The following is a 16,301-nucleotide window of genomic DNA, read 5'->3' as shown; positions in this document are numbered from 1 at the left end:
GCAGGGCAGATGTAGGCTGGACATCAGGAGAAAGGTCTGCACAGTGAGGGTGGGGAGACACTGGAACAGGCTGCCCAGGGATGTGGTGGAGATAGACTTGATGTGGTCCTGGGCAGCCTGCTCTGGCTGGAGGTGTCCCTGCTGAGTGCAGGGGGTTTGGACAAGATGAGCTTTGAGGCTCCCTCCCAGCCTGATGCAATCAATCTGGGAATCTGAGAGCAGGGACATCTGCAGCTGGCTGAAGCTGCCCAGAGATTCCACAAGGATCAGGATCTGTAGTATTCCAGCTCAAACTTTTACTAGCACTGTGAAGTTTTGTGGTACAATTTTATCAGCAGGGAGCAAAGACTTTGCCCATTATCCATGAATTAAAATTGCTAGAAATGATTTAAGAGTTGGGGAAACTGACACAAATCCACCTCAAATGACAGAGTTAACCACAACTGAAATGGTAAAGCCTAAGTAAACCTGGGGTTTGCCTGACTCCCAGTCCCTTAATCCAATATATTCCCCCCAAAAAGAAAGGAGTTAAGTGAATCTCCTTCTCCTCCAGACTGCTGTCCCATGGGATAATATCAGCCTAGGAAGCAACCTCTCACCAGCTGGTGTTGGAGAACTCCTTGCAGAGTTGGTGTCACTGTGAGAGCCATACTTATCCATCAGGTCATGGAATTCTTTCCTGTGGCAATAAAAAGATTCCCTTTTGTCAGGATTTGGCGTCAGTTTAAGCACACCCTTTGAAACCTGCTGCTGCTCCCACTGAAGAGTTGCCCTCTCTCAGAGAAGGAAGTTCAGCTGAAAGAGGAAAGCCCTGTCAAATGCTGGGGAGAGGCAAGAAAAAGATCAGAAGTCCCTCCCCAGCTCTCCTGTAGCCCTCTTCAAATACTGGAAGGCTGCTTTAAGGTCTCCATGGAGCCTTTCCTTCTCCAGGCTGAAGACCCCCAACTCTCCATTAGTTCTCCAATACTGAGCAAGAACCCAGAAGAGACTGAGAAACAAAGATGTGGCACCTCAAAAACAAAGCAATAATGAGGGGAGAAGAAACATTCATTAATTATTCAAGAATGAGGCAAATGGATGCAAATCCTTAACTTCTCCTTAGCCTGCTCCACCTGAGGTAGGGATCATTGTGCATTAAATGTTCTGTCTGCTTGGGCTGTACTTACTGGTTCCACTAGGGAACCTTCTTTCAAAAGCCCCACCTGATGGAATCCAGGGCAGGTCTTGGTGAGAATTAACAAGAATAAATAATTAATAATGGGAAAGTAAATAATTAATACTACACAAAGGCAAAAGGTCTCTGCAGAAGCCAAACATCCTGTAACAAGCAGGCTGAAAAGGGGCAGAGGTTTACATCCTGTCTGCATGCAGCAAGGAGAATCCAAGCCCTCTTGATTAATCTAATACTGAATGCAGCTTCATTAAAGAAAAATAAATTAAAATGAGAGCTCTGATTTACTTCAGTGCCACAGATTAAAAGAGATAATCTAGAATGAGGTAAGCCACCAACATCTGCAAATTAACATTGTAGAATTAGAGAGAGAAGAGAAATTAGTTGATTGGAGGTGAGGTAATTCCTAAGTAACTCCAGAGACTGCAGAAGGTGGTTGGGATCTGTTGGGTGCATTATATTTACAAAAGACATTTATGGAGCTAATGGCAGACCCAGGAACCAGACTGAACCCCAGCTGAGTGCAAATCAAGGCAGGAAGGTACAGGGCCCAAGATATTAACTGCAGGTAGTGGCAAATCCTGCCCAGGCCACCCTGATGGATTTTAATTGTTGTGGGAGGTTAGAGGAACTGGGTCAGTATGCTTTAGATAAAAGCAGATTAAGAGTGGACCTCACAGATATCTGGGCAGCCTGAAAAAACAAAAGGAGAGCTCAGAGGCCACAGAGAGATTTAAATGTCTGGGAGACAGAGGAAAATACAGCAGCAGAAAGAGGAAGCTTAAATTGGACAAAAGGCTAAAGAAATTGAGAGAAAATTCCTTTATGCAGAGATTACTCTGGCAGTGGAACATCCCAGGAAAGGCAAATCCCAGCAGCTACTCCTGCAATGATTATTAAATATGGTTACATCACAGCCACTTCCTCATGAGATTTGAAGTCAGGAAGGGCTCCAGCCCTGGATCCCAGCAGCTCTGATGATTCCCTGCCCATGTTAGTTTATATGCTTAAGCAGCTTACCTTGGAAAACAATATTGAACAGAGCACTCCTTATAATGGTCCTGGTTTGGACCTCCTGCTGCAGTGAACAGTTCAACCTGCTTAGCCAAACTCATTCAGAGCTCATTAAAGACTGAAAAGCAAAACTTCTGAGGGGAAACCATCTCCAGAGCTGCCTGTTTGCAGAAGTCAAGACCCAGCTTAAAGGAGACAGCTCTGGGGTGCTCATAGTTCTGATGAATTCCTTGGGGTTTTGCTTCAATCATTTCAAAAATGATCACAGCAAACAGTTTTTAATGCAACAGAACATTTCAGTGCTCTCCATGAAACTTCCAACTTTCACTGATGCAAATCCTCTCAGGAGGAATTGATGTCAAACACCACTCAGGTGCAGTACAACGCTGTGATGGAAACTGACCTGCAAGCCCACCCACCCCACCTGAAAGACAGCCCTGCCCTTAGCACCTTTGAGCTTAACCCAGTGGTTTCCTTTTCTCTTACTTTGCTTCTTCATCTCTAGCAACCAGCAGAGACATGTGGTTGGATGCCGACGCCGTGCGCAGGATGTCGACGGCCCTGGGAGGGGGGAAAAGCAGCCAGAGAAATATTCCAGGGTGCTGGCAAGAAGCACAGTGTGAGCAGTGCTGGAAGAGCAGGGAAGTGGACACTTGCTTCACATAACTAATCATTTTGCTTGCCAGACAGAGAAACTGCCAGCAGCATAACCCCAATAAAGCTCTGGAGAGCTGAGTGCAAGACTGGCAGTGGTGTGTCTGTGCCTGCTGATGGGAATAAACTGGGACTGCACTTCACCCCTCTGCTTTCCTTCCCCCCCTCCCCTACCATCCCCCTCCTCTGCTTTCCTTCCCCCCCTCCTCTACCATCCCCCTCCTCTGCTTTCCTTCCCCTTCTCCCCTTCCCTACTGCTATTTGCCCTTAACATTCTCTGATCTACCTCATGACGAGCTGAGCTGGCTCTGTCATTACAAACCCACATCAAATCCTGCCACTTCTTCAGGGTACTTTATAGGAGAAATTAATCAAGGATATCTCAGTGGAGCTGTGTTCTTTCAGTCAGTGATCAATAATGTCCACAAAATGTCCCTATAATATCCTCCCTGGGCAAGCTGTTCCAGAGTCTCACCACCCTTGTACTGAAGAACTTCTTCCTCAGCTCCAGTCTAACCCTGTTCTGCCTCAGCTTCAAACCATTCCCCCTTGGCCTGTCTCCAGACACCCTCTAATGAACTCTCATCAGTCAGTACAAACATACCTCTCGTTGGTGACTCCAACCAAGTTTTCTCCATTGACATCCAAAATCAGGTCCCCAGCCAGCAAACGGCCTTGTAATAAAATCACCAGGAAGGAAGAAAGCCAGAGGGAAATGGTGAGCACCTCACAGCAACAGAGCAGGGCTTTCCCTTCCTGTTTTACACAGCTGAGTGCAACAACTTCAGGGCATTTAGCAGCTGATCCTAATTAAGGCATGTTATTGTGATAAGGCCAATAACTATCAATCAGCTACAGAACAGCCACTGACCAGAGCTGATTTTTCCTCTTCACACACAGCTAAGATGCCAGGTACTGCTGTGTTCAGGTCTGATACATCACTCACCCTACGATCACAGAATGCCAATCATCCAGAGCTGAGAGCGTTAACATCTTTCCCCATGAAGGGTTCCAAGTTTGATGCCTCGCTCCAAGTCAGCCACAACATCCTGATGAAACCATCCCACTTTAAATAGCCTCATCCACAAAGTCCAACAAAAGCTTCTTTTGGCAGAGTTTTTTCACAGGCAGTGTGTTTGTGAGCAGAAATACAACACAACTTACTGTCTACAGCAGCAACCCCTCCAGGCAGGATTCTCTTGATGAAAATCCCATAGTCTTCTGCTGTCTGTGCCCGGTAGCCTCCAATGATTTTAACTCCTGCAGAACCAGCAAAAGAAAGAAGCAAGGAATTAGTCATCCCACCTCCTGTGCTTGATGACCTACAGAGAACTCCACACAACCAGAAAAACTTAGCTGCTACTGATGCCACTGAGACCTGGGGGAGCCAAACAGGTGCTGTGAGATTTGGATTGCTCTGAATCATCACAGAATGGCTCAGGTTGGAAGGGACGTCAGAGATCATTTACTCCAGCCTCCTGCCACAGGCAGGGACACCTCTCAGCTAGACTCAGCTGCTCAAGGCCTTATTCAACCTGGCATTGAACACCCCCAGGGAGGAGGCAGCCACAAACCTCCCTGGGCAGCCTGTGCCAGAGTCTCACCACCCTCCTACTGAAGAATTTCTTCCTTAGATCCAGTCTAACCCTGCTCTGCCTCAGCTTCAAACCATTCCCCCTTGTCCTGTCTCTAGACACCCTCAGGAAAAGTCCTCTGCAGCCTTCCTGTAGGATCCCTTCGGGCACTGGAAGGCAGCTCTGAGGTCCCCCTGGAGTCTTCTCTTCTCCAGGCTGAACACCCCCCAGCTCCCTCAGCCTGTCCTTATAGCAAAGGGCTGGAGAACCTCTGCTATCAAGAAAATGCTATCTGCTATCAAGAGAAACAAGAGCATCATGAAGAGCACCACCAGAAGCCACCTCCTTACCTAATCCATTCTGACAATCAGAAAAAGAAATGCGGTGGACAGCTCGATTGATCCCATGAGGGCCCATGATAGTCCTAAGGAATAAAACAAAAGTCATTAAATCCCTAATCACAAGAATTACAGAACTAGAGCTATGTAAGCAGAGCAGAAATTACAGCCACCATCTTTGGAACCCTCATACAAATCAGCTCCAGTTTTCTCCACTGACAACTCAATATCTTGCTCCCGCTTCACCACCCCTTCCCCAGTGGAATAATCAATGTCCTCATAATAAGCATAAGGCAGTAAGGTAGAATAAAGGATGTATGGTTCCCTTCCTTTCCCCCCAGAGCATTTCAGGCTGAATCCCACTTTGTTTCCAGTCCAGGGATTATGATGAAATAGAAACAAAATCCTACAACCTGGTCCAGCTCAGCATTTAGGCAAGGAAAAAAACCACATCAGAACATCTCAGATCAGGTCATGAATATTAAAACCAAACCACTGCTGAGACAGGCCACACAAAAATAGTTTGTAAGGTATCTGACAGAGAATTTTCCGGTTATTGATGAGCATCTTTCCCCCTCCCCAGTCTCCCATTTCTTCACTCAACATTGTTTGCTTCCTCTGGTTTCAAAGAAGCTCCTTTCCAAACTCTCCTGCTGCTCCCCTGGGTTCCCTCCCACCATGGCCCCAGGAATTGTCTGCAGCCAGGTTAATATTTTTGAGGCAGTTGATGATGCTAAAAAGAATTAAGGCAGAACACAGAGCAAAACGAAGAGTTCTGAAGCCTCAGTTTACAGCTCCATCAGACACATGGCAGCACACAACTCTGAAAAGGCAAAAGGGTAGGAATCCCTCTCAATCCAGATTCCCCTTGATCATTTCCAGCAGTTCTGGAGCAGACTCCTCAGGTCCCTTCTAGAGAGAAAAAAAACCCAAAGCAGCAAAATCACCACTTAGGTTTTCCTGCCTTGACCTACATCCTGTTCTATATTAGAGTTGCATTATCTGGAGCATGATGTAAAAGTGAAATGGAACAAGTAGAAATCATTAGCAGTGGGGAAAAGCAGATCAAAGTGGAGGACACAGTGACCCAAATCCTCCCACGTGTCCAAATCCAGCATACAGCCTGAACTCCATGTCTGAAATGGGCACTTCTGCCAAAGCCAGGGGACAGGTCATCCAAGCTGTAGTGCCAGAGGGAAGAGACACATCCAGAAATGCTCCTCAGTTCCAGCACCAGACAAGAGATTCAGCTGCTAGAGAGAATCAGCAATTCCTTTGCTTTGGTGTAAGAAAATTGGATGAGTTTTTAAGGAAGGGATAAGGACTTGCTTTGAAAAGCAACAGTTGGTTCCACAGCCTCCAGCTCCCAAATATTTACATTGTGAGCCTTTGCTTTGGGAAGTCTTGGCCATGAGAGCAGACCCAGGAGCTCGTCTCTTGAAACAAGCAGGCAGCCTAACACTGTGCTGTCTGTTGCAGCATTTGTTTCCCAGGCTCCAAAGAGATGTTGAAGCCTGGCTTAGAGCATTTGGCCACCACCATGACCTTGCCATTGTGTGGCTGAGCAGAGGGCATGCTCTGTTCAGCCTAAATGAAGCAAACTGCTTTTACTTCATCCCAGCCTGAAAGGAAGAACAAATCCTTCACTCTGCTATTTATCAGCTGCTGCTGTCCCACAGAGCAGAGCATTCTGCGCTGCCAGCTGGTACCTGCTAGCTGGTGCTTGCATGAATGCAAAGTGCTTTGAGGCTGAAGGACAACACTTCAGTCATGTTCTGTGCAGGTCTGTCCTGATCCCTGCCAGTCTCTGAGCACCCTAACCAGTACACCAAGCTTTCAAATAAGGAGACGACGACTCTGTTGTTTTCTGTCTCGCCTTTTGCTGCTGCTCTGCTCCTGGCTCAGCACTTTCCACAGAGCAGGGTGTCATCAAAACCAAAAAGCAAGAACCAGTGTCAGCTCCACCTTGCACAGAAGGTTGCTTTTGCCAAGTCTTAAAAAAAAAAATCAAAGCTCAGGACTTTACAAAGTCCAGACCTCTCCAGAAGTTAGAGAACCTGTTTAGGCAGCACCATATAAGCTGAGGGCGAAGTATGATCAAATCCAGGCATGAGGCACTGGGCAGGGAAGGATCTATAGGCAGCACTTTCAAAAGGATCCTGGCTAACAAAAAATGGATACTGGCAGAGGGGGTAGAGGGAATACACAAACCAATAATTCACAGTGGAGAGAAATAAGAGACCTCTGAAGAAGAGAAATGATCATGGTGTTGCCACCTACAAGGAGAAAGAGCAGGCACTTGGAGCACACACTGGGGTTTGTTTATGCTCTGAAGACTAAATCCCTCCAGTACATGTCATCTGAAATTACTTCATCACATAAAAGCAAAGAGAAGGATCTTCAAATGCCCTGAATCTGTTCAGCATTTTACATCTTGCTGGCATCTGGTGTTAGTTACTCTCCCATATAACTCAGAGATGCATCTTCTAACCAAGCCACTTCTCATAGTTGCAATAAAACAAGCTGAGCTTTAACACTGTCACTATAAAACCCTCCCTGGATTTAGCACCTAGCTAACATTTATTTCATGTTATCATTATTTAATATTCATGAAGTGTTAGGGATACTTCCCCCCAGACATTAGAAATCTGCTCAAGAGGGTAAATAAGGGAACAGGCTTCTAAACCCAGCAGTAGTGGCAACAGAAAATAATGGCAATGGTCTTTGCAGGCAGAGATGGAAATTACAGCACCAGACTGGAAAGTTCATTCCTGGAGAAGCCATGCAGGAAAAAACCACCAAAACACCTTGTGAGCAAGCTGTCAGCACACAGAGGAGAGCAACAGATTAAACAAGCAAGCAAGACTCCCCCAAATGCACAACTGAGCTTTGTTAGAACAAAACTCAACCCAATAGTCCAGCTGAAGTCTGGAATGCTGAAGAATCAAGGGTCTGTCACTTGGTGTAGATGCTCCAGTGAAAGCAATCAAAGTGAGGTATTTGATGCTGCTTTTATGTTAGCTTTTTAGGGGCAGAGACTAAAAGTTCGACAACTTTCTGGTTTACATCTTTATATCCAGACTGGAACACCCAGCCCCAGATATCCTGATCTGCACTGCTGAGAAAGTCAAATGAAATATTTCAGACTTTTTTTTTCTTTCCCTTTTCCTATTCCTTTTTTAGGAGCAGAGACAAAGAAGTTCAGCAGACTTCTGATTTGCATCTTTAAATGTAGGCTTATCAGAACACCCAGCTCCAGAGACTCTTCTGATCTGCACTGCTGAGAAACTCATATGCAGTATTTCATCCTTTTTTTTTTTTCCTATTACTTTTTAGGAGCAGAGAGAAAGAAGTTTAGCAGCTTTCTGCTTTATACCTTCTAGACTTATCAGAATAGGACAGCCAGCTCCAGAGACTCTTCTGATCTGCACTGCTGAGCAATTAAAATTAAACGTTTTATACTTCTGGGGTTTTTTTTCCCCTATTACTTTCTCAAGTTCCTCAGCTTTCTGGTTTACATCTTTGTATCTAGGCTTATCAAACACCCAGCTGCAGACACTCTTCTGCTCTGCACTGCTGAGAGTGGAATGCAAGTGTCTGTGCACCAACCAAGTGCCTATGCAGGTTTATCAAGACAAGAACAATACCTTCCCCTCTTTAAAACAGACATCACTTTAAAAATCCCCATCAGAAACTCCCGACTCCTCACGAGCAGGAGCTGGAAACACCCACAGGATCTTTGTTTTCCCCAAGCACAGCCTAAAAGCCACCCCCAGGAGCTGGGGCTGAGCATTACCAGTACAGGAGAGAAAGCCCATCGAAGCGCTCGGGTTCAGCCTCATCCCCCGGTGACAGCAAGGACATTCCTCAGGGCAGCAGCACGGACAGTGGCAAGGCAACCAAAACAGGCTGGAGCTCTCCAGTGCAGCTGGCTGAAGGTTGTGCTTCTGCTACTAACTAATAACAAAAGCTGGCAGGCAGAGCTGGAAAGGAGAGCCTCTGCCTGCTTAATCTGCTTGGAAAGCTGCTGCGTCACACCGGCTAAGTCACCTGGAGAGGTAATGTTGACTTCTGCTCTTTCAAATGGCAATTTAGAGCAACCTTAAAGCCTGATCGAGGCAAGGGAGAGGAAATTTACTTGCATTTACTACAGGTATGATTATGCAAGCTCCACCTGGCAGCTGAGGGCAAACAAAATAATTACAAGCAAGTTGCTTTCTCCTGTTCTGCCAATAATTCCCTCACCTGCTCCCTCCAAACAAGGTGGAAAGCAGCAGCCCATGACCTGCTTAAAGCACTCTTCCCAGCAGCCTGGCTGCTGAGTATCCACACAGAAAAGGGAAAGGCAGCAAAGCAGGCAGCCTCCAAGCACTTAATGGAGCAAATGCCATTATGCTATTACTTTGCACTCTCAATGGTGGGGCTGTCTTGTGGTAGGCTTTAACTTGGGTTTTACTTTCAACAGGTGACAGTCAGAGGATAACACAGGACTCAGAGATTGGAAATGGAAGCTGACACATGTAGGGGGGGTGTGAAAGCAAGGGCAAATGATGCATTGGGATCATTACACTGAGAATAAGCTGTTTGTGTTATCTAGTTGGAAAAGAACTCTCCTGGTGCAAGGTCTGGCAGAGAGAAGTGGATTTTCAGAAGCTCTAAGCACCTGACCTCAGCCTATTTTCCTCCAGGCTGGCATCAGAAGATGCACTCCTCTTCCTCCCCCTCTTTCTAAAAGACCTCACAAAGCCTGCAGTTTAAAAGGAGCCCTGAATATTCAAGTGCTCACCCAGGGCTTTGTTTAATTAGAAAGGTGAATCCTCTCCAGCAGGGAGTAACCCTGTGGTGAGACAGCATCTGTCAGTGTCTAGAGCTGCATAGCAGAACACCCTCCCATGGCATGCCAGCAGCCAGGGGCTTAGCCACCCTTTGGCTTCTTCAGGCTGCAGTGGCTGTGGTTTCATTAGCTCATAGGAAAGGAACTTTCTGCTCAGTCCCCAGAGCCTGCAGTCTGCAGACATGAGAGGGGCAGAAGGGGCAAAGTGATGCCCCCACAGATTAAGGAGCAGATCAGTGATGCAAGTGGGGACATAAAGCAGGCTTCCCAGTTCTTGAAATGTGAAGAGCTGCACTGGCATCATCTAGATTGCTTACAGCCTTTCCATAACGAAAATCTGTCCCTTTGCAGTCTTCTCTCAGCCAGTTTAACATTGAAATGTGAAGCACCACATTCATGTGTGCTGGGCAAGGCTACAGAAGATAAAATACCAGCAGCCTTTCTGCAGCAAAGCTGTCCCTGATCCTCACAGTGGTGGAGCTCCATTTGTGCCATCAGCCTCAGCAAGATTTGCCAGACCAAAGCACTCTGTTTCCAGTGCCTTGTTTCCTGCAATACAACCACCACCTCCAGTTAAAACCATGGCTCAAGGCTACTCATTGCCATATTAAACAGCCACAATTATTCCTTATTAAGCCACACCTGCCAAACTTCTGAACAATTTAAGCAGATATAAAGTAGCATTAAGCTCACTGATCCAAGCTCTTTTTACAAGAGCAATTATTAGTAACACGTCACTTGTTCACATGAGTGTTCCTCCATCCCTTCCTCCAAGGGAACTGTGCAGTGTTCAGTGTCCTGAACTCATCCCAAGGCTTCCTGCACCTCCTCACCTCCCAGCCCTGCCGCTGTGCTGCTTCCAAAGGCTTTTCTAAAGGATTCATAGAGAAAAATGGCATCACTGCTTGCCTTGCAAGTACTCTGCCTTTTGAGAAGCTACTCAGGAGACCACAAATGACAGTTTACTCCAGGAAGAGCCAGGAATCCTCAAACAAGGCTCTGTAAAATCCTTAAGCCAGGCTAAAATTTCAAGGCACATCATTTGCCACTTAATGCAGCAAACCAAGATTCCTCTTCAAGGTAAACTGCTCTGTGCTGGCAACACTATTCATTATGACTCGCTCTCCCCAAAGAAATTGTTGCAATGCTTTAGCAACTGAGCAGGACCACAGGAGACTTGAGCAGGTGACAAAGGGATCTGCAGACTCTGGAAGCACAATCCACAAGATCTTTGTGTTGTTAATTAAACAAAGGCGAACTTCTACCAAAATCCTAACCAAATCCACTGCCAGATGGAGCCTTTCAGGTTCGTTCACCCTAAAAGGTAAAGAATTCCTGATGATACCAAGGACCACAGCCAAGAGAAGGCTTTGTCATGTACTCCATTCTCAACCTCCCCAAGCCACTAATTATTCAAACTACCTTTTGTTGATGAGCCCATCAAGATTAAAAGCCAACATACGGCAGTAGATGGCAGTTGTTAAACATGGGGAAAAGGTGGAGCAATGCTGTCACTGGGGAGAAGCCCCCAGGGTTGGAGGCTAAGCCCTTGTGCAGAAAGGCATGGTTTAAAATTTAGGTAAACCCTAGTTAAAGTCTAACCAAGGCATTCTTGTCTCCCAGGAGTAAAAATAAACAACATGAATAAGTATGGGAAATGAGAGTCTTCCATCATGCCATGGCTGAGGTGCAGCTGGATGAACCTTTCATACATGAAGAACTGCCTCTGGAGCACAGTGATTCACAGAATGGATTGGGTTGGAAGGGAGCTTCAAGGTCACCCAGTTCCAACTCCCTGCCATGGGCAGGGACACCTCCCACCAGCCCAGGGTGCTTAAGGCCTCATTTAGCCTGCCCTTGAACACCTCCAGGGAGGGGACATCCACAGCCTCCCTGGGCAACCTGTTCCAGCCTCTTCCCACTGCTGCCGCTGTTCAATCCCATGCTGCTGTCACACCAGCTCCACAATGAGCTGCTGGAGCAAAGTACCATGGGGCTTGAAGTTCAGCTTGGAACTTGAGAGGCTTCCTGTGCCAGTTGCTGCTTCATTTCCAGTTTTGGGGTGCTGAGGTGTGGGTCAGGAGGCACTTTGCTTCACCTTCCTGTAAACAGGCTGAGGTCACTCTGCATTGGATCACTGCCAGCACAACTCCTTATTTCAACTCTTTATCTCAACCCAGAGGGTTTTTTTTCGGTGTGTTACTTTCTCTCCCACCTCTGTGGGGGGAGAGGGGCTTGGGAGAGCAGGCTGTGTTAGCCCAGGGCATCTATAAACTCCATCCAGGCTCTCGTTACTGTGTGCAAGGAAATAGTTTCCTAGGTACCTTGCCAATCCCTTTTCAAAGCTGCAGATGCATTAAGGAATTTCCACGTGGGGTTTTCTCTCTGCAAACCCAGTCCAAACCAAGTGCTGATCAACTTCATGACAAGCTCAAGAGCTGTTTCTGCCCCTTCTGTGTAAATCCACTGCTGCTGCAATAGCTTTTCTAAGATGTTACTTCAGGCTGTTTCACTATCTAAGGTTTTTTGCTTTTCTCTTTAAGACTTCATCAAACCAGGATCCTATCAATGAAACTGCCAGAATTTTCACATTACAATCCAGGAGATGTTGTGTTCCTGGGGGGGGGGTGGGGAAAAAATACTTACTTTTGATCTGTATTTGTCAGGGAATCTCTAGTGGCCATCTTCTCAGGTGCACAATTTTAATAAAGCTCAAAATGAAGAACTCTGACAGGTGAAGCACTGGCTGGCAATGCTGTAAGCAGGGTAATAATTGCTGTAAAAAAGGAGAAACCACGTTGGGAAATGGGCATGCTGTTTATTTTTGAGCACTGACAACAAGTCATCTACCTCTGCCATCCAGGGACGTGCAGCAGCTTGTGATGGAGCTGTTAAATGCAAGACTGGGGGCTGCAGCTGTCTGTGGGGCTCTGCTGGCATTCCAGTGTTGATAACCTACTGCTGAACACCATCTGTTTCTGGGGCTGGCCAAAGCAGAGTGATATGGGGAGCGAGTTTTGGGACTCACCTGATGAGTCCCAGTTCAAGGACAGGGAACTGCTGGAGGGGGCATAGCAAAGGACTATGAAAATGATGAAGGGAAAGGAACATCTCTCTTTTGAAGAAAGGCTGAGAGCCCTGGGGCTTTTTAGTCTGGAGAAGACTGATGGGAGGAATCGTATCAATGCTTATAAATACTTCAAGTGTGGGGGTCAGGAGCATGGGACCAGGCTTTGTACAGTGGTGCTCGGGACTGGACAAGGGCAATGGGCACAAACTTGAACACGAGAAGCTCCATCTAAACCTGAGAAAGAACTTCTTTAAGAGTGATGGAGCACTGGCACAGGCTGCCTGAAGAGCTGCACCGCTGCAACCAAGCCTGTGCCCAGCCCTGGGCAGCAGCTTGGTCAAGTTCCCTGGCCTGGCTGTCGCGGAGCTCGGGCTGTCGCTCATTCCCCTTGCCACGTTTGTGCCTAAACAACAACAAAGAACCAGCGCAGAGGGAAGAAACTGACCTGAAACAGACCACGCCGGCAGCAAACAGCAGCGGCAGCGTGCCCGCGGGGAACCCGAGGGCAGACAAAGGACGGCGCCCGTCCCGCAGCGGGCAGCGTGGCCCCGAGCGCTGCCTACGGCGGAGCGGGGGCACAAAGACGACTTCACCCTCGGCTCCGCCACCCGCCGCTGCTCTCCAGCCCCGCATTAATCCCGCGGCGGTGTTAGGGCGGCTCACGGCTAGTTAACTGCTCAGTTAAGCCGCCGCTGCTGCGCTCCTCGCTGTCCCCCTGTCGCCGTACAGCGCCGGCCGGCCCGGCTCGGCCAGAGCCCGCTCGGTGTGGGACGCTGCGGGATCCAGCGGGGAAGGGGGGGTGCGAAACCGCGCCGGGCACACGGGCTGCAAGTTACCTCGGCACGCAAACCACCGCCCGAGCGGCCTCGCTGGGCAGGGACAAGCGGCGGGGTCCGGCGAGAACAACCCCCCCGAGCACTCAGAGCCGCTCCGGGGGTGAGCGACGGAGAGGAACCCCCTCGGCGGCTGCGCTGCCTCCCCTCCGCGGCGCTCCCCCGGCTCCGCGCACGGCGCTGCCCCCACCCGCAGCGGGGCCCCGGCGAGGCGGCACAGCGCCGCGCCCCCCGGCGGCAAGAGGCGGGACTCGGTTCGCCGCCACTCTCGCGAGAGGAGCCGCGGCCGGGCCGGCGCGGGGGGCCGTGCGGGGCATGGGGCTGTGCGGCAGGGGCTGGGCGTGCGGCAGGGCGCTGCGGCTCCCCGCGGGGCTGGGGCCGCTCTGGGCGCTGGTGCCGGGCAGGGCTCTGCCTCGACAGGAGGGAAAAGCTCGGTACGGCCTCTGGGCGGGCAGGCGGGCGGCGGTCCCGCGGGGGGCCCGCGGGCAGCGGAGCTCCAACCCCTTCACCCGCGGGCAGGAGGAGGAATGGCGGCGGCGGAACCGCTCGACCCTGGCGTACATCGCCGCCGCCGCCGTGGGCATGGTGGGCATGTCCTACGCGGCCGTGCCGCTCTACCGCCTCTACTGCCAGGTACCGGGGAGCCCCGCGGGGCGGCGGCGGGACGGCGGCGGCGCCGGCGCGGGGCGCTCACAGCCTCTCCCTCCCGGCAGGCCACCGGCATGGGCGGCACCGCCGGCGCGGGCCACAGCTCGGAGCAGATCGAGAGGATGGAGCCCGTGCGGGACCGGCTGATCAAGGTCACGTTCAACGCCGACGTGCACGCCAGCATCCAGTGGAACTTCAGGCCCCAGCAGAGTGAGATCTACGTGAGTGAGGCTGGGGGTGCCCTGCACGGCTCCCCAAACCCTGCAGCTTGTGCCCCCTGCGCTTTGGTCATCCTGAGTCCCGATCCTGCAGAGCCATCGAGTAGCCCTTGGTCTGAAGAGCGCACAACAGGGCCACGTTAGGCAGAGAGTCATGGAATTGTTTGGGTTGGAAATGCCCTCAGAGATCATCCAGTCTAACCATCGACCCAGCACTGCCATGTCCCCAAGTGCCATGGCCACAGGTTTCTGAACACCTCCAGGGATGGGGACTCCACCACCTCCCTGGCCAGCCTGTGCCAATCCCTGACCCATCTTGCAGCAAAGACATTTTCCTCATCTCCAACCCAACCCTCCCGACACAATTTCAGGCCATTTCCTCTCCTATCACCTGAGGCTAGGGAGGAGAGACCAACCCCTTCCTTTTCTCCGGACTGAATGACCCCAGGTCCCTCACTCCTCCAGCACTTCCATCCCAGGGTTCTCTTTTTGCTGCTGGTGGGGCAGGGAGGGCTGAGGGCTCCTCAGGGCTCCTCATAGAGGACAGAACTTCCCTTGTAAGGTGCAAGTCAAGTGTAGCTCAGTGACAAACTGGATAAGGTCAAAAATGCAGACACCACCACACATTGGTGATGGTTTAATGTTGAATGGGGGTCAGTTGTGTGTAAGCAAAATGTTTGTGAAGTAGTGAAGGAAGCAACTGGGAATAGCAGAAGGGAAAATGAACCGAGGGCAGCTGAAATCTTAGAGAGCTGCAGTGGGTTAAAACTCCCCCTGCATTGACTTTACACAGGTGGTGCCAGGAGAGACTGCCCTGGCATTTTACAAAGCAAAGAACCCTACTGACAAACCAATAATTGGAATCTCCACCTACAACGTGATACCCTTTGAGGCAGGACAGTACTTCAATAAAATCCAGGTAAGTGAAGAGAGCACAGATTACTTCCTCCTTCACCTGAATTTGCCTTGTCCTCTTTTCCATCCAGATGCCATTGTTTATGTGCCAGTTAAGAGACCAGCTTGATCTTCCTAGTGGCACTGCACCAGGGCATCCCTCATGAGCTGGCTGCCAAACACACCATGCTCAGTGCCACAGACACTGAGGGCAGGTGCTGACAGCTTCACAGGTAGCACTGGGTTGGAAGGGAGCCTCAAAGCTCATCCTGTCCTTCCCTCTGCACTCAGCAAGGACACCTCCAGCTAGAGCAGGCTGCCCAGGGACACATCAAGTCTCATCTTGACTGTCTGCAGGGACAGGCCCTCAACCACATCCCTGGGCAGCCTGAGACCCAGCCTTGCCACTTCATTAAGAGCTGATTTCTTTTCCTGTAACACAAGAGGAACAGAATTGCAGCCATGGTTGATCCCTTCCGCCGTTTAGGAATGTGCAGGCAGGGGGAGCCGATGCTGAGCTGCAGCTCGCTCTCCTGTAGGCAGAGTCTACCACAGCCTCTGCTCATTGCTTTGTTCTTTTTCCTCTCCCCCTGCAGTGTTTCTGTTTTGAGGAGCAGAGGCTAAATCCTCAGGAGGAGGTGGACATGCCTGTCTTCTTCTACATTGATCCAGAATTTGCAGAGGACCCTAAAATGGCCAAAGTCAACTTGATCACCCTCTCCTACACCTTTTTTGAAGCCAAGGAAGGACAGAAGTTACCACTTCCTGGGTACCAGTGAGGGGTGATCTCTGCACCATTTGCTTTCTGCTCCCTGACTACCAGCTGTGAAAGTATTTTTCAGCAGGAAGACAGACTGGAAGAGTGCTGTGCAATAGGAAATGGCATTAAGGCACTGTGGTCCCATGCTGCTGTTAGGACACAACAGATTTCTATTTTTTTAACAATAATAATAATAAAAAGGGAGAACCCCCCTCATTTAGTTGGAATCTTATTTGCTAGGGCTACTCTTTCATCATCAGACAGAATGGGACATGCTCTTCATGGAAGAGAGA

The 16,301-nt window shown here is 49.5% G+C and overlaps 2 protein-coding genes across 2 annotated transcripts in view; one reads left to right on the top strand and one right to left on the bottom strand.

The window, feature by feature from the left end:
* Nucleotides 1–8,817, bottom strand: part of STXBP4 (syntaxin binding protein 4) — a 53,585-nt gene extending 44,768 nt beyond the window's left edge. The window contains exons 1-6 of the mRNA XM_054170892.1: nucleotides 8,548–8,817; nucleotides 4,764–4,837; nucleotides 4,004–4,099; nucleotides 3,444–3,513; nucleotides 2,672–2,746; nucleotides 600–679 (exon numbers count right to left, since the gene is read on the bottom strand). Of these exons, the coding sequence (XP_054026867.1) occupies nucleotides 600–679; nucleotides 2,672–2,746; nucleotides 3,444–3,513; nucleotides 4,004–4,099; nucleotides 4,764–4,837; nucleotides 8,548–8,615 (463 nt within the window). The 5' untranslated portion in view covers nucleotides 8,616–8,817. The remainder of the gene's footprint in view (nucleotides 1–599; nucleotides 680–2,671; nucleotides 2,747–3,443; nucleotides 3,514–4,003; nucleotides 4,100–4,763; nucleotides 4,838–8,547) is intronic.
* Nucleotides 8,818–13,785: 4,968 nt separating this feature from the next.
* LOC104310122 (cytochrome c oxidase assembly protein COX11, mitochondrial) lies at nucleotides 13,786–16,224 on the top strand. Its single transcript, XM_054170684.1, has 4 exons — nucleotides 13,786–14,121; nucleotides 14,202–14,357; nucleotides 15,148–15,273; nucleotides 15,845–16,224. The coding sequence occupies exons 1-4, from the start codon at nucleotides 13,804–13,806 to the stop codon at nucleotides 16,025–16,027; spliced, it is 783 nt and encodes a 260-aa protein (XP_054026659.1). The 5' UTR covers nucleotides 13,786–13,803; the 3' UTR covers nucleotides 16,028–16,224.
* Nucleotides 16,225–16,301: the final 77 nt, after the last annotated feature.

This window comes from Dryobates pubescens, chromosome 20, assembly GCF_014839835.1.
Source record: "Dryobates pubescens isolate bDryPub1 chromosome 20, bDryPub1.pri, whole genome shotgun sequence".
Lineage (NCBI taxonomy): Eukaryota > Metazoa > Chordata > Aves > Piciformes > Picidae > Dryobates > Dryobates pubescens.
The sequence above is the reverse complement of the archived record's forward strand: the minus strand, read 5'-3'. Positions and strand labels throughout refer to the sequence as shown.